Source organism: Periplaneta americana, chromosome 6, assembly GCF_040183065.1.
Source record: "Periplaneta americana isolate PAMFEO1 chromosome 6, P.americana_PAMFEO1_priV1, whole genome shotgun sequence".
Lineage (NCBI taxonomy): Eukaryota > Metazoa > Arthropoda > Insecta > Blattodea > Blattidae > Periplaneta > Periplaneta americana.
The window spans coordinates 29,483,616-29,506,664 of NC_091122.1; the positions used below are offsets into that span (position 1 = coordinate 29,483,616).

Consider the following 23,049-nt stretch of genomic DNA (forward strand, 5'->3'; position numbering starts at 1 on the left):
AATGTTCCCTGGATCAAATGTCCTATTTTAATTATGTAATTACTTTATATTTGTATGACTTGAGGCGTTCCCGGCGTTTGATGTAGAATAACTCTTCTCGGGTTCCCGAGAAGAGTTATTCTACTTTATAGTTATTTCTAACGGGTGCAGCGGAGCGCACGGGTACGGCTAGTTACATAAATAAATGTACAATATTTAGAAGCAATGTACTAATAATTATGTTAAATTTGTTAATTTAATAGGCCTAACTTTTATTCATTTTGATTATGTAATGTGGACTTTACATCACTAATAAAAATGTAAGCACATTCATTCGGAGGATCCCGACTGCGCGCAAGATAAATTTCTAGCTCTTTTAAACGCTGTTCTGCAGTTGATTCCCAAACAAAATATCAACAACGTAAGTTGGTTCCCCATGTTCAAATATCGTCAACGTGAATTGGTTCCCCATGTTGAGTGCGGAATTTAAAAGTAAGGAATCTGAAATTGGTCAGCTTAAAAACTATATTCGGACTGCCTTTATTGGCTCCTCAAGAAGTTGAAGATTGTTTTGTTAATGACTTAATGGCTCTCAAACCTATAGATGATCGACTGGACCAGTTCTTTGATTACCTCCTCCATACTTATATTACACCAACAAGTGAGCATCCACCTCCAATATGGGCTGAGTTTACGTCTTCCTTAGAGCGAACAACCAACTGTTGTGAATCTTTTCACAGTAAACTTAATGCGCACTTTTGTTCTCCACACCCAAATATATTTGCACTTGCAGATGCTCTGAAGGAGGTTCAGTGCGATACTTACATTAAGCTTAGGAGTAAAAGTAAATGCAACAAAAGGAAACTTTTGTGAAAGATTGGATGGAAAAGTTTTCTGATGGCAGTGTAAGTAGATATGCATTCCTGTGACACGTTTGTTTCAAATTTTTAACAGTACAGAAATAAAATTGTGAAGTTATTCGACGCAGCGTAACAGCCAAGCACAAAACATTTTTAACCTACCTGTTACTGTACACAGTAGTTGACAGCCTAATGGCCGGTTTCACCAAGCTTCTTTAAATCAGCACAAACGACTTGTCAACAAATGGATCGTTTAATTTTAACGGAATCTTTAAAAGTTGACTATTTCACCAAGCCTCGTATCTTTAAAATTAACAGGCGTTTACTAACGAGGGGATTTTGTACTTGTATCTTGCATATTTTGTTTTTCATACGACCATGGCTTCGAAATCGCGAATTTCATTGGTTACGTATGATCATGGCTGACTTTGTTTGGCATGAGGAAACAATCATAGGCAAACGGGTAAGAGGCAGTAATTTTAATAACATCTTCCTAAATACAGTATGTCGTCATACCGCAATTAAAAAAAAAAGACAGCTGCTTCCAAATGTAAATAATAGGAATATAGAGCAGTTAAATTGTAGCTTCTAAAGGAAATCTGAGAAAATTTAGCGGACTACAAGGTCGACAGCTTAAAAATTGATGCCACAATTAATTATATACAAAGCATTCTAAGCAGTTATACTAGGCCTAAATTTAGGACGGGAAATCGCCTCTTCCATAAATTGCATACTACTTTTCCACTGTATTTCATGCAGATTTATTAGTACCCTGTAACAATTTTGCCATACTTGTGTGGCAGGATTCAGGAGAGATGTCATTAAATTGGATTTTAAGGGGTATCCATTGTCTCCTAAAAGAAAATCTCTTTGCACCCTTTTCATTTAAAAGGCATCCTCCTTTGGAATGTTGTGCTATCCGTGTAGACCGTAACATTATCTTAAACCGAGAAGAATCTGTTGGAGAGGCGTTAAGTGGGTGATTCCTATCTGTCGTATTCTAACCTATTACAATTTCAATAAACTAGCGCTGAGGTAGTTCTGAGGTAGAAGTGAAAATCGTTGAACTTATAAGGGATTTTTTTGTGCTAATGCAGTTGATCGTATATGCAAGGCATAACAAAAAATTAAACTAATCAAACATAACCTGTCACAGATTCGTATGTGCAAGGTGTAGGCTATAAGCAAAGTACGAAGGAAACTACCTCAGCGCTAGTTTAGCCACAATTTTTCTATGCGGAGCGTTACATAGGCCTATGAAATTGTTTGAATATTGAAGGAAAAATAGGATCTTCTATTGCAGAATCTTTTGGCTATATTACTGCCAGGATATACGATTGGAACATGTACACAATCTATGTTGTCTATGACAACATAAAATTTAGCTATAAGCTTATTAGGCCTATAGAAATAATGACTATTGTAATGTTGGTAGTACGTCTGATAATTTATTCACATATCTAGACAATACAGCTTTTGATACCCCGTTCATATCATCAATTACTATTTCAAAACTTCCCGCAACATTATTTTAAAACGAGAAGAATCTGTTGAAGAGGCGTTAAGTGGGTGATTTCTGTCGTATTCTAACCTATACAGTATACTGGTATTCAGTTTCTTCTAGAACATTCTTACTACTTATTTCCTTAATGTGTAGCTTTCGTGGAATTCTTTATCACTAAAATCTTCAAAATGATTATTCCGAGTGTTATTACAACATATAAGTTCGTCGTTATGTTGAAGTTCTAAATAAAGAACTTCATCATCGAATAATTACGTCCGCCATGTTGTTGACTTCTTAACGCATCGTTACTGTTTTAACGCGACGAATAGGTCCTAATAAATTAACGATGAATTTAAAGATGCGTTAGCAATAATGATACTTGGTGAAACATAAAAACTGACTAACGTGTCATTAAATTATTTAACGAGACGTTATAATGATAACGAAGGTTGGTAAAACCGGCCATAAGTCTGTATAAAATGGGTAGGGAAATGTTTTCTGTCTTGATCTAGCGCGGGAACCAATTGCAGTACACAGGAGAAATCAACCTGGAACCAACTCGAGTATAGCTCTGGGACGAACTGGGAACTAATTCACAGATTTGGGAACCAATTCCAGTACAGCCCTTTTAAAGCGCCCGACTGTGCGCGGCGGTCAGTTTTGGGTATAGGTCAATTGCGCGCGGCGATTATTCTTGCATTTTCCTTTCCATTGTTGTAGACTTAGGACTATCTATGAATGCTAGCCTATTTGCCATTCATAGGTATGGTTAAAAATGCAGTGTCGTATGCATACCGAAATTAGTGTAGGGCATTTGTCAAGAAGTTAAAATATGCATACCTGTACTAGAACAGGGCATTTGTCAAGAAGTTAAAATATGCATGCCTGTATTAGAACAGGGCATTTGTCAAGAAGTTAAAATATGCATGCCTGTATTAGAACAGGGCATTTGTCAAGAAGTTGAAATATGCATACCTGTATTAGAACAGGGCATTTGTCAAGAAGTTAAAATATGCATACCTGTATTAGAACAGAGCATTTGTCAAGAAGTTAAAATATGCATGCCTGTATTAGAACAGGGCATTTGTCAAGAAGTTAAAATATGCATACCTGTATTAGAACAGGGCATTTGTCAAGAAGTTAAAATATGCATGCCTGTATTAGAACAGGGCATTTGTCAAGAAGTTGAAATATGCATACCTGTATTAGAACAGGGCATTTGTCAAGAAGTTAAAATATGCATACCTGTATTAGAACAGAGCATTTGTCAAGAAGTTAAAATATGCATGCCTGTATTAGAACAGGGCATTTGTCAAGAAGTTAAAATATGCATACCTGTATTAGAACAGAGCATTTGTCAAGAAGTTAAAATATTCATGCCTGTATTAGAACAGGGCATTTGTCAAGAAGTTGAAATATGCATACCTGTATTAGAACAGGGCATTTGTCAAGAAGTTAAAATATGCATACCTGTACTAGAACAGGGCATTTGTCAAGAAGTTAAAATATGCATACCTGTACTAGAACAGGGCATTTGTCAAGAAGTTAAAATATGCATGCCTGTATTAGAACAGGGCATTTGTCAAGAAGTTAAAATATGCATGCCTGTATTAGAACAGGGCATTTGTCAAGAAGTTGAAATATGCATACCTGTATTAGAACAGGGCATTTGTCAAGAAGTTAAAATATGCATACCTGTATTAGAACAGAGCATTTGTCAAGAAGTTAAAATATGCATGCCTGTATTAGAACAGGGCATTTGTCAAGAAGTTAAAATATGCATACCTGTATTAGAACAGGGCATTTGTCAAGAAGTTAAAATATGCATGCCTGTATTAGAACAGGGCATTTGTCAAGAAGTTGAAATATGCATACCTGTATTAGAACAGGGCATTTGTCAAGAAGTTAAAATATGCATACCTGTATTAGAACAGAGCATTTGTCAAGAAGTTAAAATATGCATGCCTGTATTAGAACAGGGCATTTGTCAAGAAGTTAAAATATGCATACCTGTATTAGAACAGAGCATTTGTCAAGAAGTTAAAATATTCATGCCTGTGTTGGAATAGGACATTTGTCAAGAAGTTAAAATATGCATGCCTGTATTAGAACAGAGCATTTGTCAAGAAGATAAAATATGCATACCTGTATTAGAACAGGGCATTTGTCAAGAAGTAAAAATATGCATAACTGTATTAGAACAAGGCATTTGTCAAGAAGTAAAAATATGCACACCAGTATTAGAACAGGGCATTTGTCAAGAAGTTAAAATATTCATATCTGTATTAGAACAGGGCATTTGTCAAGAAGTTAAAATATGCATACCTGTATTAGAAAAGGGCATTTGTTAAGAAGTTCAAAATATGCATACCTGTATTAGAACAGGGCATTTGTCAAGAAGTTCAAAATATGCATACCTGTATTAGAACAGGGCATTTGTCAAAAATTTAAAATACGCACTTAAATTATGTGGATTTCTTGTAATATTAACAAACACTCTTTAGGAAATGCAATCATGAGATAATGCCTTGACTGTATTTTAAAATTAATCTCTCCCCCCCTCTCTCCCTGCCTCCCTCGCTTCCCCCCCCTCTCTCTCTCTCCCTCTGTGCGAAAAATTAAAGAAGATATATTTTATTTCTAAATATTGCGTATATATTTCAAGATATAACAATTCTCGGCGGATTACAGTTAAGGCAGACTTAAAATAGGGCCAATAATAATAATAATAATAATAATAATAATAATAATAATAATAATAATAATAATAATAATAATAAAGTCATAATTACTTTGATGGTTTTATTGCTCTATTTCATTCATGCAGTTTCTTCACAGGGCTTTAGTTATGTCTACTACCCACCAAAGATACGAACTGATGTAAAAAAGTTTATCTGTTGAAACATAAAAAGTCTATACTTGTAGATAATAATTATTACAATTTACATATTTTCTTTTACAATGTCAACTCATGTTTTTCCTTGTTTCAATAGCATATTACATAATTCATTACTATTATTGCATTAATAACTACTGTATGTATAATAATAATAATAATAATAATAATAATAATAATAATAATAATAATAATAATAATAAGAAGAAGAAGAAGAAGAAGAAGAAGAAGAAGAAGAATAGAGCATATTACATAATTCATTACTATTATTGCAGTAATAACTACTGCATGTATAATAATAATAATAATAATAATAATAATAATAATAATAATAATAATAATAATAATAATAGAGTCTAATAATAATATATTTTGCACCAACGTCAATCATGATCTTTTGTTCTTTCTTATATAATTGCAATGTAGTTTGGAGTATGAAGATGAAGAAAAATGTATTTTGTAAGTACGCTAGCAAAAACGTTTGAATACCATTCATCTATATCACTCAGCCACAGCTGAGTTTTTATTTTCTTTAGTACAGAATATGTTCTATTTTACATTAGAAATTTACAAGTGCATTGCATTAAGCATGGTGACGTACCAATTGGCAATACAAATTTAGTGTCGATAATACAGTTAATCAGAATCTTCGAAAATATTCATAAACGTTTATCGTATCTATTTCGTTTCAGTATTGAAAGCAGATCGCAAGAGGCTGAAAGCAGAGAAGTATGACTTGCTGAACCAGATGAAGGAATTGTATGCAACGTTGGACGACAAGGAGAAGGAACTCCGAGACTTCATCAGAAACTATGACAAGGTAAAAGAGTAGACCGCACTGAGTTGCTACAGAATGTTTTAATACTGCGCTAAGCTGGAGAAAGGGTGTGGAAGCTTTCAGATATTGAAAAATATTAACAACATTTAATAAATCGATACAATATTGCACGTCTGCTCAATAGTATTCGAAAATATCTGACGTATAATTTTTCTGATCGTGTAAGCGAACTTTGTAACTATGGAATATATCGGAAGCAAAGATATAAAAAAATTGACAAACTTTGAAATAGTTCCGCTAGTTATAGACGGATATATAACTACAACGTCTTTGGTTATAGATGACACTATTATTGGGACGGGAAAATGGTGGGGTAGATTAAGTATAAATTGTTCTCATAATTGACAGTATCAGTGGTTTCCCGTTAAACCTAGTGCTTTTTACAATTATTAGATGAGGACAATGACATTATAGTTAGATGAGGATGATATTTTGAATTCTATAATACGGATATATTGATATATTTATGTACTATTGGCGACACTGTTTGTTATCATTGCTATCTATAGGCAATAGTAATAACTAAATAAGCCACACTTACACGATCAAATTATCGATCACTATCGATTATTAGGGGTCAGTGTACAAAGGATGATACAAAAAGACTATTATTAAGATAATATTTGTGATTATATCTGGCCATATAATTTTTAAAATTCTTCGTGAACATCTATTAACAAATGTTTGCAGTTTATTCTGTATAATTTTACTTGTTTTCCATGTCTGACGGCGCAATGGTCACTCTATATCTCTCTTCTAACTCGTTGTGTACAACACATCAGAAACAACATCCGCTTTGCTCTTGTGATGTACAGTAGTTTCAAATTAAGTCGACCATGCTCTGATAGTTGCTATGAATGGTAAACAGAACTGCCGACATATTTTCAGCGAATTGCGTTACATTTCACGGGAAAACAAAATTGCTTTCAAAACATTTTCATCATTGCAAGGAAACCAGGACATGTTTGAAACTGTGCAAGGAAACTGGGAAATTGTCACGCCCCGAAAAATCTTTTTGGAATTTTGGGACAAAGTACTAAATACCGGGATTGTCCTGATAAAACCAGAATACCTGGTTAACCGACGAATGTCAAAGAAAAAATGGTGCCTCCTGTGAAGTAGTTCTTCTGTGGAATATAGCTGTAGAATTTTCAGTGACTGACTTTACTCGTATTTAGATTCCTGTTACTGACGAGAGACCTGCTTTCAGATTCGGGAACAAGATGCGTCAATGCAGCAACTATCGACCGAACGAGAAGAACGTGAACGTGAGAGATGGAGTCTTCTGCGCCATGCTCGCGACGAGGCTGAGAGAAGTCTGTCTCTAGCGGCACAGCTGGAGATGAAAGAGCAGCAGCTGCAACAGCTGCAGGAACAGTTGCAAGAGGTGAGAGCCATTGCACAGTAATGATAGTCCGCAGTCTCTTCTGCTTCTTCTTGGACCTTCAGCAGTCCAATTACAGATTGTGGTCTTACTATTCCATAAAATCAAGTTCTGTTCACAGCAGTGATTGAAGTGATACTTGTAGTACAGTCCCCTTTTCCTTCCGTAATATTTACAAATTTCATCCCTCCAACATTTGCCAGAGTGACATATGACTAGGGTTGCCAGATTTGTTTTAGGAAAAAAAGAAAGATTTTCACAAAAAATAAAGATGTATGGGAAAAACTTCCCAGGGATTTAGTAGCATTGTAACATTGATTGCTTATTGTTTAAGATATAAAGTCATTACATTACCATTCTTAACTCTATTTTAGACATATACTGGGTGTTCATTTCAAAGTGTGTCATAACGTCACTGTTGTGCGTCAGCGGTTTGAAGCGAGTTTCAACTTTTATATCAGAGAAGTTGCCTATTATTCAAGGCGTTCAATCTGAACTTGAGAACGTGTACGGTATAACTTGAACGCGTAGCAACAGATGGCGGTCTGTACGGTCTGTGTGCTACCATAACCTCTTTCGAACTTTGTTTTGCGTGGACAAGTCATACGCAGGGTATTTGTTATCATCAGTTGTGTACGGCAACATTCCACAACACAAATCAAATGCTCCGTGTCCATGTTGACCGTCCAAGTTAATGTCAACAAATATGTAAGTAATCGTCTTAACCCTCTCGCCATATCCCGACAGTAAGAAAAAAACTCACCTCAGTACGTGTTTCCAAACAGTTCACATTCCTGCACTACCGGCGTTACCGTATGTATCAGTACATAATCTTCATAATGAACGCCATACTTGCTAGGCAACTTCTCTGGCTCATAGGTAATACGCCTTTGCGGAAGTGTAGGAAGATGAATTCTCTAGGTTCATCGGCTAGCCACATGACGGCATACAGTGAGCCATGACACACTTTGAACTGAACACGCAGTATAATAAAATACATTTACAGAACCTGTATGTCAGACCTACATATATAGTCTTATTTCCAGTACCGTATAAATGCAATAAGTGAAATCATTCATACCTAGGAAAACATGAATTGCTGACATCAACATATGATTTGGCAGCCTCAAGTAATTTTTTATTTTATTTAATAAATGTAATAATATAATAGGCTACAATAATGGCACCCCTATATTATGTTGTTGTTATCTAATCCCGGGCTTTGGCAACGAAGCCATTAGCGTTGCACCCCTATATTATGATACCGGTACTAAAATTTGAAAGATAATTCTATTGTTTGTAAATCTCATTCATTTGTTCTCACATCTTTTGTTTTCTATCGTCACCTGGCAACCTGAATTGTTGTTGATCAGAGTTGAAGAGAATAAAACTACAAAGATTATTGAGCACTTAATGTAATAGTTGTATTTGGATGTAATGATTTAAAATAGTGTATACCCTTCAAGAGAAAACAGGAATAATCTTTATTAATTAAATTGAGAAAACTACCGAAAATAATCTGTGTTTTTCAGCCTCGAAACTACTGACAGTAACAACAATTCAGCTTGCCAGGCAATGATAGTAACAAAATATGTGAAAACAAGTGAATAATAAACAATTGAATTCTCTTCCAAATTTAAGAATCGTAAATATAAGGGTGCTATTTGAAATTTCAAAGGTTGATAAGGGGATTAAACTTAAAATACAATTAACATTGGTTTTGAACTTCATCTCAGTATCTAAATTAACATGCTTTTTGTTTAAATTTAATTTAATTGATATAAATCATTTAGACCGGGAAGTTTTGAAATGAAAGCCCAGCATGTACGACAATAAAGTACAAGCAAAGAAATGAACACAATATAGATAATGCAAGAAACTTTGAAAGCAGAGTCGCATTTCTATCCATGGCATGCTATTATATTGTATTACACATAGTACATTATTTTTAACGTCGTATAGTAGCAGGCCTTGCAATATTTTTTCCATTCTACACCGTTCAGTGGTTATAGTCCGTGATCCACAGTGGACTGAGAAAGAAACCAATAATTTTATATATCTAGATTATAAAATATGAGGAGTGATGTAGAAATTTGTGGAAAAATTAATTACACACACATAGCCTACTTTAATTTAAATTTAATTGAATTTATTGCAATAAAGTTACAAAAAATAAAGTTTTTGTGTGCACTGTGAAAAATTAACATTTTTCTTCTTATTTTAATCCAAAAAGTTAACTGCGAATATAATTGTCATTGATAACTTGATAACAAACTGAATTTTTGCAAAACACTTAAACCATATAGTAGTAAAGTGTATGCTGTCTTACGAAACGAATCTTTTTAAATAGGCCCGTCGACAGTTGGCAGCTCAAGGTGGAGGAGGAGGCTGTTTGTCAGACCAGGAAAGTCTTGCTTCCATGTCAATATCAGTGTCACGGGTCAACGGCTCATCTTGTGGACTGACGACCCCCACGTGTGGACTCCCAGGACACCCAGGACTTCTGTCAGGTCATCAAGGCTACAACAGCATGGGTCTTCTACCAGGTGACAGAGGTAGTTGCAGTGCGGATTCAGGCGTTCGGGGGAGCTCTGACAGGGAGTCAGGAGGCGCCACATCTGGTGGGGGGAATCTTTCTGACTCCACAACCGATGGTAAACAGACCCACGTTATTGCTGATTAAAGTATAATAGAAATTTAGGGAACTAATTTCAACCATTTTATTGAATAAATTGTTACTGTTTGTTTTATTTGTTTTAATCATAGTAAGGTACTCTCCAACATCTAATTTATGGCATAACATTAATGCTTAATTCTGTAAATTCAATCTTTCGTTCATTTAGTTCATTTCTTATTTACATTAACTCTTCCATCATATTTCCATCACTTTACTAAATTCGTCATTCAATATATTTCTTTGTCACAGCCTCATAAATCATTAGTCCAGTAATATAATCGTCTATTATTTGTTAAACCTTTAGAGAACACTGATTGTAAAAAACATTATGTGTTCTAAAATGAATAAGATTATATCAGTAGGCTATATCTTCACGTTATTTTAAAATTATATTTTCTTTATAATGGTAGGCCTATTTTACCTTAAAAGATTCAGTTTGTTTCACAAACAGTTCATAGAGTTCAAAAAATCTTTTTCTGTAATGTTGGATGAAAAATACAGAATGCAGAACATATTTAATAGAGAGTAAGAATGTTTAAGATTTACATCAAATTGTTTCTTTCTTTTTTTCTGTTTTTTCCCCAATTTGTGTTTCTTTGCTTTTGTTTTCGTTTGTGTTTCTTTGTTTTTGTTTTTTTTTCTTTCCATTCTGTCATCCTACCCATATTTTTTTCCTCCAATTTCGTTCCCTTTTTCCTTCAATTCTTCCTTGGAAGTTTCTTCCTTTCTCTCTTCTTTTTTCCTTTGTTTATCTCCTTTTCTTCTTTTCTTTCTTCCTAACCTAACCTAACCTAACTTAACCTAACCTTCTTTCTCGTACTTTCTTTTTGTCTCATTTTCCAAATTAATGTTTGCTCATTTAATTTTTCTTTATTACTGAACTAGGTCTGATACATATTGTACTGTACCTTTGTTTCAATATTTGCAAATTCAAAATGGAAGAAAGGACAATGAATAAATATATAGGCCTATGTATTTTTTACCTGAGGTCGTAATTCTAGCAGACTTGTCACATGTGCCTCAGTATTAACATATAACTACCAGAATAGGTTTTACATTTATTATACATCTACCTTCTTTACTAACACAATCTATTATGACAGTTACCATGTTTCAGGTTCAAAGTTACATACTCGTCTACTATGGTGATATTTTTAGGTAGTATATACATTTTTTGGAGGACAATAAATCTGAATAAAAAGTAGAGGAATATCTTAATTAAAAAAATAACAAGAATATATAAAACTATAACCTAAAAAATGGAACCTATGAAATAGAAATTCTACTGCATATATGCTACATATTTACGTATTAGTGTGTTCCTTATTTTTCGGCTTTGAAAATTAAAAAAAAAAAAAAATCCCTTAATATTGTACATCGAGATAAATGTCTCGGTGTTCAAACCATATTAACTCGTGCTGGCTGAGCCTTGATAGTGCTGTGAACATTTCCCTTTTTTCGTGTCAAGTCTAGCCACCACAATTTATAAGTTCGTTTTAGCCTGTGATGTTACACAGACATATTTAATCATATTATATTCATACTATATTATAAAAATTGCGTAATGGAAATAAAGAGGTGTTTCTAGTAGGTAAAGTGAAAAGTCAGATATATGGTTCTAAATTACTGCCAAATCGTCAAATGTTGGCTGTGTTGTTTTTTAACATACCAGAAATTAAATCTGTTATTAGTAAGAGTAAGAGTATTAGCTCGAAATCCAACAAGCACCAGCAAATTACGAGGCGCATCCAGAAAGTAAGTTTCCCGCTTTTTTCCCCTTGAAAGTAAACGTAATTAGCCGTGTCAATTGCGCATGCTTAACAGATCTATGACGTATCAATCATATGCCAGCCGGACAGGTCCCATCTGGTGCCAGTAGCGTGGCAGCAGTGGTCCGAAATGGAAGCTCTTATTCCTTCTCCCACCTCCTGCGAGGTTCGGTCGGTGATAAAGTTCTTTAATGCACAAAGCATTGCGCCAATTGAAATTCATCAGCAGCTCTGTCAGGTCTATGGGCCGAACATCATGAGTAAACAGATGGTGCGTCGCTGGTGTAGGCAGTTTTCCGAAGGTCGTCAAAGTGTCCATGATGAAGAGCGCAGTGGGCGACCATCTCTCATCAATGATGATCGTGTTGAGCTGGTGCGGCAGTGCATCATGGAGAACCGTCGCTTCACAATTACGGAGCTGAGCAACCATTTTCCGCAGATATGGCGATCCTTGTTGCATGACATTGTCACTAAGCACCTGCTGTTCAAAAAAGTATGTGCCAGGTGGGTGCCGAAAAACCTGACACCCGAACACAAAATGCAACATGTAGGAGCAGCACTAACATTTCTGCAACAGTATCACGATGACGGTGACGAGTTCCTCGACAGGATCGTCACGGGCGATGAGACTTGGATTTCGCACTTCACCCTGGAAACCAAGCAGCAGTCAATGCATTGGCGGCATAGTGGATCTCCAGTCAGGACGAAATTCAAACAGACGCTGTCAGTACGGAAAGTGATGTGCACGGTGTTCTGGGACAGGAAGGGCATTCTGCTCATTGACTTCCTTCCAAGAGGTGAAACAGTGAACGCTGACCATTACTGTGAAACACTGCGAAAATTGCGACGTGCTATTCAAAACAAGAGGCGTGGAATGCTTACTGCAGGTGTTGTGCTCCTCCATGACAATGCTCGTCCACATACGGCTCGGCGCACAGCAGCTGTTTTGACGGAATTTGGCTGGGAGTTGTTTCATCATCCACCCTACAGTCCTGATCTTGCTCCCAGCGATTTTCACGTTTTCTTGCACCTCAAGAAATTCCTGTCCTCCGGTGAGCGTTTTGGCAATGACGAAGAGCTGAAGATATCTGTCACACACTGGTTCCATTCACAGGCGGCAGAGTTCTACGACAGAGGGATACAAAAGTTGATCCCACGATACGACAAGTGTCTCAATTCTGATGGTGGCTATGTTGAAAAATAGCTGAAACATTGCTGTACCTGTTGCCAATAAATGTTTTCCTGAAAGTGTGTGTTCTTTTTTTTTTTTTTTTAAATAGGGAAACTTACTTTCTGGATGCGCCTCGTAAAACATTTCCACTACTCAACCTCTTTTCTTAGATTAACCTGGTTTATCAGAGTCCATGCTTCGACTCCTGTGTCATCTTTCTGTGGTCGCCATCGCGATTGATTACACTCTATCTCAGGGTCAGTAGAAGAGTCTTGCCCCCTTTTGTAATCGGTTGTTGCGAATGATTATGCTTTGTCTGAGGGTTGGTAGTAACAGTTGTAGAAGTTCCTCCCCCTTTTGTGGCCGGGCATTGCAGATTATTAAGATTCTGATAAAGGATGCCCCACTTCTGTGGTCATCCATTGTGAGTGTTTACACTGCATCTGAGTATCGACAACAGGAATTAAATTCTCTTCTATAGTCAGCTAATGCAAATCATAAAAATTTCGAGCTAGGTCTATAGCAGAAGAGTCCCTACACCTTTCATCCCATCTTTCGACAACTATTCTGTCCTTTACCACATTGAATATTCATAGCAAACCCTCTAGGTGTATCTCTACTTCACCCTTGAACTTTCTAAAAAAAAATTACATATACAGGTGATTCAGACCACCCGCAACAGTCATTTATATCGGAAATTAGTGCATTAAAATTTCCGAGACAAAAATATTTATAACTAACCCACATGTGAACTTTCACTTGAGCTTGATTTTATCAATCAGCTCTGACGGGAAGTAGGGTCAGTGACGTATCACTTTAAAATTTCAAATGGGAGTCAGGGTCAAATAAGGTACCATTTGATAGAGCTTTTCAAAACCAACAACTTTCATAGGAAACGTTTTTATTAATTCCTACTCTGCCAGTCACTTGACCACGCCGAAGTATTAGGAGTCACTGACAGTGTTAGAAGAAGAGTACGGGTGTGTGCTACTCAGAACAGCAGATAGTTTGAAAATTTATAAAAAATTAATGGAATTGTCAAGCCTTTCAGTAACATGTCAACATTAATTGTCTTGTTTACATTTTCGTCTTGTAACATTTCTCAATATTGATGACATTGTCTTTTCGTACGTTTTCTCACTGAAAGAGTAGGAATTGATAAAAACGTTTCCTATGAAAGTTATTTGTTTTGAAGAGCTCTATCAAATGGTACCCTATTTGACCTGACTCCCATTTGAAATTTTAAAGTGATACGCCACTGACCCTACTTCCTGTTAGAGCTGATTGATGAAATCAAGCTCAAGTGAAAGTTCATATGTGGTTTAGTTATAAATATTTTTGTCTCGAAAATTTTCATGCACTAGTTTCCGAAATAAATGACATACGGGTGGTCCGAATTACCCATTGCATTTTCGTACATTTTCTCATTGAAAGAGTAGGAATTAATAAAAACGTTTCCTATGAAAGTTGTTTGTTTTGAAGAGCTCTATCGTCCACACCTGTGGAGTAATGGTTAGCGAGTCTGGCCGTGAAACCAGGTGGCCCGGGTTCGATTCCCGGTCAGGGCAAGTTTCCTGGTTGAGGTTTTTTCCGGGGTTTTCCCTCAACCCTATACGAGCAAATGCTGGGTAACTTTCGGTGCTGGACCCGGACTCATTTCACTGGCATTATCACCTTCATCTCATTCAGACGCTAAATAACCCAAGATGTTGATAAAGCGTTGTAAAATAACTTACTAAAAAAAAAAAGAGCTCTATCAAATGGTACCTTATTTGACCCCGACTCCCATTTGAAATTTTGAAGTGATACGCCACTGACCCTACTTCCTGTTAGAGCTGATTGATGAAATCAAGCTCAAGTGAAAGTTCACATGTGGTTTAGTTTTAAATATTTTTGTCTCGAAAATTTTCATGCTCTACTTTCCGAAATAATGACTGTTACGGGTAGTCTGAATCACCCTGTTTCTTAATATATTTTATTGTTTCCATGGATTTTCCTGTTATGTAAAGTGTCTTACCTATCATATACAAATAACTGTTGGCTATATACATATTACCGGTATATTATAATTATTCTGTAAGTGTAATAATGACACAAGCATTTTTATTATACAAAATTAAACATATCACAATATTAATTAATATACCGTAACATAATAATAATAATAATAATAATAATAATAATAATAATAATAATAATAATAATAATAATACACAAAATTTAAAATACCGATAATTTAAATTGTAAACAATATTAATAATGACCCCCCTTGACAAAATACTGTAATAAGAATCCTAATAACAATAATAAATAATAATACAAGGAATAAGAATCCCGACTCCGTGATTTTACAGTTTCCTCTACTTTTATTCACTTCAGTTTCTCCAGCTTCTATTATTTAAATTTTAAATTGCTAGTTGGTCCGTTTGATTGTTTGATTTGTTCATAGGCACACCAACTATGACACTGGGAGGAAGCAATATTGAGATGGACTCAATATCTGTCCTTTCCTCCATAACAGCACCACACATATACCAATGTAAGTGTAAAGGTGTGTGTTTAACTCACGAGCACTTCGACACAGTTTTCATGTGTGCCCATCACAACACAGCAAATTACAAGCCTGTGATATTTGAGTGACATCGTAATTCTCACAATCAGCATGTATTTATTGTAATAATATCATGTATAAGGAGAAACATTGTAAGGCAAAAATTTAAAAAGACAAATTGCGTTTATAAGAAACAGGTTAAATATAAAGGCAAAGTAGACACAATGTTAGAAAATTAAACGAAAAGAAATTAATATAGTTGAACTTTGTTATAGCATGATCAAAGTAACTAAAGAAATTATGTATCAGTAAACGATACTATAATTTTATTTCTAATTTTATGAAGCCCTGCAGTACTACAACAGTTCGGCAATGGTAAACTTTAGTGGTCCCTGCTTAGGTCGTTCTTGCACGCATGAGTCGATCTGGTTGGGGAGTTAGTATAGCGCTGGCCTTCTATGCCCAAGGTTGCGGGTTCGATCCCGGGCCAGGTCGATGGCATTTAAGTGTGCTTAAATGCGACAGGCTCATGTCAGTAGATTTACTGGCATCTAAAAGAACTCCTGCGGGACAAAATTCCGGCACATCCGGCGACGCTGATATAACCTCTGCAGTTGCGAGCATCGTTAAATAAACCATAACATTTGCACGCATGAAAATAACAATGGAATTTACAATATTTGGCGAGGAAGTACTACGTGACTCAAAAGGATGACGGAAATAACAGAAGGCTAACGGTTTCGTGTATGGAATTATGGACCGATACTATAATTTTATTTCTAATTTTATGAAGCCCTGCAGTACTACAACATTTCGGCAGTGGTAAACTTTAGCGGTCCCTGCTTAGGTCGTTCTTTCAAGCATGAAAATAACAATGGAATTTACAATCTTTGGCAAGGAAGTACTATGTGACTCAAAAGGATGATGGAAATTAAAAAAAAAATAATAATTAAATGTCGGGGATCAGGAATATATTGCCCTCACTGGGTTCAAACTCCAGATATATTCCGCGAATGCGACTCTGGTGTAGCCTTTGTAAACTACGTCCATAATTCCATACATGAAACCGTTAGCCTTCTGTTATTTCCGTCAATCTTTCGAGTCACGTAGTACTTCCTTGCCAAAGATTGTAAATTCCATTGTTATAGTCATGCGTGCAAGAACGACCTAAGCAGGGACCGCTAAAGTTTACCATTGCCGAAATACTGTACTGGATTTTATAGATGATGTACAATAATATTAAAAAACATACCGTACAATCTTACAATTAAAAACATGGGTTAAAGAAATCTGTATTTTTTTTCTGCTGTTTTTTTTTTTTTTTTTTTCAGAATACTGTTTCTGTAAATCATTCTCAACTCATCTTTAACCAAACCGAATTCAAGACGCACATTAGCTTTCATTTTCCACACTCGATTTTTTTATAACATTAACTTTATCTTCCATCTTCCACACTTAAAACTTTTCTTTTCTTTGCACCTTGCTCCATTGTACTGTATGTGACACCTGTTTGCAAACTGAATGTCTGAAGTTACACTCTGAACTGAATGTCTGGATTACAGTACAGTACACAATTTGGCCTGCTGTTGTTTGTAAAGGGTTGTTGGCACAACAGAAGAATGAGTGGCTTACTCCACACTTCACTATCTTTCTTAGAATTCCCGTTCTTGACGTGTGAAATACTTTTGTCATAGTAACTGAAAACAGTTTTGCTCAATAATTACAGAACTCACTACCTGCGAATTCCTTTCAGTGCCAGTTTCCATTCAATTTACGTAGAACGTGAATTTTTAAAGATTTTACAATGTTGCTAAATGTCACGGGTTGGGGACAACTGGCCACAGAAAATTGGCCACAGAGGCAACTCGCCACATAATTGAAATTCGTATCAAAGACAACTAGCCACACATTAAAATTCAAGGCAATACTCAAATTCGCAACAATTTATAATATATTTCTATGATAACACAAGACAAATCCAGAAGCTGTAAATTAATTAGGAACTATGGCGGAAGAAATTCGCTTCACAAAATCAGAAAGAGACTCTGACAATCTGACAAATTAATATATCTTGGTTACATGTACATGAGACTTTGAGAAAATAAGAATGGCGTTGTTTGGCGCTGTGACATGCGTGGCGGGTGTAATGCAACAGTCACGTTATCAGAAGATGGAAGCAGTGTCGTCAAAGAACCGTCTGAACACAAGAATCATTATGCAGACTGGGGAAGGATTAAGGCAAAGGAATGTGTAGAGAACATGAAGGCAAGGGCGGGGACTTCCCGAGAACCAACGTCTGTCATTATTCAAAATGAGTTATAGCGAATTGCAAGCGAAGCCAATGTGAATCTACTGAAGAAACCATCTATTAAAAAAACTGTGCGCCATGCCAGGAAGCTGCACCTACCACCTGAACCAAGGAATATTGACCAACTGAACGTTATACCCGACAGATACACTAAAATCGTACAAGGAGGAAGGTGGTTGTTGTATTTTGAACCGGAGGACAACGTGAAAGTTATCATATTTGCCACAAATTCACATTTAAATAAATTGTTACGGTCCCATTTTTGGATAATGGACGGTGTGGCAAATTGTCTATCTGTGGCGGATTGTCCCTATTACCAATTTTCTGTGGCCAATTGTCCGGAACAGAAATGTCACTACAAACAAATTGCTCATTAAAATGTTATAAAAACATTAAATTGTATTTGTTTAATACAGATAAAAAAATTGTATTTCTTAATGACTGTTGCTGACACCGAGGTTTGAAACTAACCGTGGTTGCTATAACCAAGTTCAACCATATTTACGAGACATTTTGTTGTTTCGAAGCTTCTCACGAAAGGATGTAAAATGGACATTGTAGAAAGCCATGAATAGTGAAATCTGAATACTATACTCTCAACACATTATCTGATAAAATCAATTAAACCCGGTATGTAAATGATATGCTATATGCTATGATATTGCTGTGATATTGCTATATTCATCTTGTTTCTTAATTTAAAAAATAAAGCACGATTTTCTTCTTTGATAACTTTGATTCACCTTCAGTTTCGTTTTTAGAAAAAAAAAAAAAAAGTTTAGATAACTGAAAGTAGGCCTACCAGTACTGTACTTTCATATAAAGTTAAATTTGTTTTTCAGAACAAAGATATTGAATAAAACTAATAACGTAGGTACTTCTTAAATAATTCGTGCACTTTGGCAGAAAAAAACTTGCACTTTGACTTTTGATAATATGTTCACAGAATTCACATTACACCATAGGCAAAGTCGTTAATATTGCACCATTGATCTGCTGCAGTCATATTCGTAAAAGTAATGGTGTTGACCAATACTTGCACTTATGTTCTTTGCTAAATTTCCTAATGTTCAATAAAAATATAAAAATTTGCTTCCAACACTTCAAGCAATCCCTGTACTTAACTAGTTACAGAAATATCGGATGTACAGTAGCGTGCAAATTAATCCGAACAACGTAATTACTTATGCAAAAACACTCAAACGGGATAAAAAAAGGATCTAAGACATACCTCAGTAATCTATGTGGCCTCCCTTGTTCCTAATAACAGCTCTGAGACGATTTGGCATGGATTCCACTAATTTCTCACAAATATTCTTCATTTCTTCATCGTGAAACCATACACCAATGAGGGCAGAAATCATCTTCTCCTTTGTAGAACAATCCATTTTTTGCATTCTTCTTTTGCAAATTGACCACAAGTTCTCAATGGGGTTAATGTCAGGTGAGTTGCCTGGCCAGGGGAGTACCTGAATATTCTTCTTGTTGAAGAATTCTTTAGTTTTTCGAGACATATGGCATGGTGCCAGGTCTCGTTGGAACACACCTCTGCCATCCGGAAATGATTTTTGCAGCTGGGGTACGATTCTGGTTTCCAATAAGTGAATATATTTGTCAGAATTCATCATTCCCTTGATAGGTATTAATGCTCCAGACCCTTCATGTGTAAAACAACCCCAAAATATTACTTTAGAGGGGTATTTGGGTGCTTGTTGGAGATGAGTTGCTGTTACTTTTTCAGATCCTTTCCATACGTAAGAAACACGGTGACCGTGGACCTCGAAATGAGACTCATCGGAAAAAAGTACATTCTTCCAGTCATTCACTGTCCAGTGTTGATGTAATTTTGTCCACATTAAGCATTTTTTGCACATAACAGGGGTTAGCAGTTGCTTCTTAATAGGCTTATGAGCCCTTCGTCCAGCTTCAAAAAGCCTACGCCGCACTGTTGTGACATGAATATTCACCCCAGTGGTAGCCATTAACTCGCGGGTTAAGTCGACAGCAGTTAGTCTAGGATTTAATTTACTTTTCCTGACAATTAAACGATCATCTGAAGGTGAAGTCTTCCTTTTCCGGCCACAGTTTCCTTTTTTCTGGGGTATGATGGATCCAGTCTCCCTGTATCGTTTTATGATCGAATTAACAGTAGCCAAACCGATGTGACATTCTGCAGCAATTTGCCTCTGTGTCATAGAAGAATGCTCTGCTAATGTTATAATTTTTTACCGTTTTCGTGGAGTTGTATCCATTTGTGAAGACGACAGAATGTACACAGGATTGCAGTATTAAGTCTTCAACACAACTGAAATGCTTATAAGTACAAAACGACAGGCAAAATGTCACATATTATAAAAAAAATAATGACAGACCTTCAACAATGGAATTACACGTACTACAGATGTCAATTAAAGCGGTATGAGCAGCTGTGAGGCCAACAATGACAGAAAATGTAAAAATATGTCGTGTTCGGATTAATTTGCACGCTACTGTACTGTCAAAATATTAAATACAAAGTGGAAAATTATTTCAAAAAATTGAAATTGTTCAAAACAAGTACTTGTTTTTTTTTTTTTTTTGTACATTTTGTTAAGCCATAAAGATTGATTATTCAAAATAATGATATAAATAAGAGTAGAAAACTTATTTTTTGTACATTTTGTTAAGCCATAAAGATAGATTTCAAAATAATGATATAAGTTAGGGTAGAATAATTTAGGTTATCTTTTTTTTTTTTTTCACCACCCTGTACTTATATAAACTGCAGTTTGAAATTCTACTTTGTAGATTATGGAATAATGAATGGTTTACTACTAAGCATGTCCTATATTCTGCATTCCTGTGTCATAGCTTCAAACAGTGCACTGTATTTTCTACTTAACTAACACATAGTTACTGTTGACAAACTTGATCTGACTTACTTTAAGAACTTGCTATAACTGTCAACACATATTTACATACTGCCATACACATGAACTATTGCTAGGTCCTTACATGTAGCCTACAGTATGTTATGTTATTCTTTCTAATGTACTGAAATGTGTTCAAGGTCTGGCTGCGGTTCGGATGTAGTGTTGGTTTACTGATGTCTGCTTCTTTCTGTTTTGTATGTATTAGTATCTGTTTTAGTTTGGTATCCACTAATTATGTGTGGAATGATTAAACATCAGCTATTGTGACAAGCTGATGAATTGCGACCTCAGACACTTTATTGTGAGTTCCCTGTTTTGTGATCATGCTTAATTTAATGTACCGTAACACAAATAACATGTCTAATAATTTCATGTTCATAAGGAGAAAATGTCCTAGCTGCATATATAATATAAATCCAACATGCAGGAGAGATGAATTAATGGGCACAAAAAAGGATAATTATTTATTTATTAGCTATACCAGGTGTAACTGGATTCTGGTAGACCCCAAAATGTATTTTACAGTTATGCTGCAGTTTACATGATATAAAAGACACAAATATTTGCAAGTGTTATTTAAATACAGTTTTCGGTTTAACCAGAATTGGCATTAACATTCTTATTTCACTCCAATCATACTGACTTCACTCCAATCATACTGACTCACTCCAATCATACTGACTCACTCCAATCATACTGACTTCACTCCAATCATACCGACTTCACTCCAATCATACTGACTTCACTCCAATCATACTGACTCACTTCAATCATACTGACTTCACTCCAATCATACTGACTCACTCCAATCATACTGACTCACTTCAATCATACTGACTTCACTCCAATCATACTGACTCACTCCAATCATACTGACTTCACTCCAGTCATACTGACTTCACTCCAATCATACTGACTCACTTCAATCATACTGACTTCACTCCAATCATACTGACTTCACTCCAATCATACTGACTTCACTCCAATCATACTGACTTCACTCCAATCATACTGACTCACTCCAATCATACTGACTTCACTCCAATCATACTGACTTCACTCCAATCACACTGACTCACTTCAATCATACTGACTTCACTCCAATCATACTGACTTCACTCCAATCATACTGACTCACTCCAATCATACTGACTTCACTCCAATCATACTGACTTAAACTACCACTGTCTACATTGTTATTCCTTCCTTTAGACATGCATCCTGATAGTGCTGTATTTTCAAAATATTCTCATAATAATCTTATGGCCTTACGGCCTTAACTCTGCCAGCTAAAATAAATCATTATTATTATTATTATTATTATTATTATTATTATTATTATTATTATTATTATTATTATTATTTCAAATGGAACATTCTGTATATTCTTTCACATGACGTACGGTACCGGTATCATCTGTAGATTCTGTGCCATAAGTGATATTTGGGTTTTCTGTCTTTTTTGTAAATTACATCAAAATAAAAGTTACCGTACATAGGTTTTGAATAATTTATTGAAACTTGAGTTCTTTACACATAACAAACAAATTTCACACACTAATATTGAATAATAACCCATTATGTGTTATTCAAAATGTCTACCATCAGTACAGTACATTGACATAACCTAGCTCTTTCAGTTACCTCCCGCATAATGTTATGTAATTTCTGAGGGGTTATAGTAGCTATTGCTGCTGTGACTCGGTTTTGTAAGCCTTGTAAAGTCGTTGATGAAGTTGAATAAACAATATTTTTTAAAATGAGAAAATATAGAGAAGTCTAACACTGATAAATCAGATGTTCTAGCTGGCTACAAAATAGGTCCCTATCCAGGATTACCAAAAGAATCTGTTATTTAAATATTAAGCAACTATTTTCGCATTGGTTCTATTAATAATATGCAGCAGAATGATGACAATCAGGATACCCTTCAGCGTACAAAATGCAAGCTGCCTCTGCAATTGCCAAATATTAATAACATCCATCTTTTCATCACGAGTATTACAACAGTAACGTTCCATTTTGCACCACCAGTATTTTAATTGCTCAATAGTTATGTAATAAATTTGTCTACCTCCGCAAAAACAAGGAAACATATAAACAAATATTCATTTGTTTCAAACTGCCATCTTTCATAGGATATATTGTTGTTTCCTTAGGAAACAAAAAACTACCAATTCAAATCTGGACAACAACAACA

General features: G+C 35.5%; 1 protein-coding gene across 3 annotated transcripts in view; it reads left to right on the top strand.

The window, feature by feature from the left end:
* Liprin-gamma (liprin protein kazrin) overlaps positions 1 to 23,049 on the top strand; it is a 717,975-nt gene that overhangs the window by 491,804 nt on the left and 203,122 nt on the right. For 2 of the 3 annotated variants that reach the window (XM_069827796.1, XM_069827798.1), the window contains exons 7-10: positions 5,932 to 6,059; positions 7,288 to 7,464; positions 9,812 to 10,115; positions 15,528 to 15,617. In XM_069827796.1, the coding sequence (XP_069683897.1) occupies positions 5,932 to 6,059; positions 7,288 to 7,464; positions 9,812 to 10,115; positions 15,528 to 15,617 (699 nt within the window). The remainder of the gene's footprint in view (positions 1 to 5,931; positions 6,060 to 7,287; positions 7,465 to 9,811; positions 10,116 to 15,527; positions 15,618 to 23,049) is intronic. The other variant, XM_069827797.1, reaches the window with a different exon arrangement.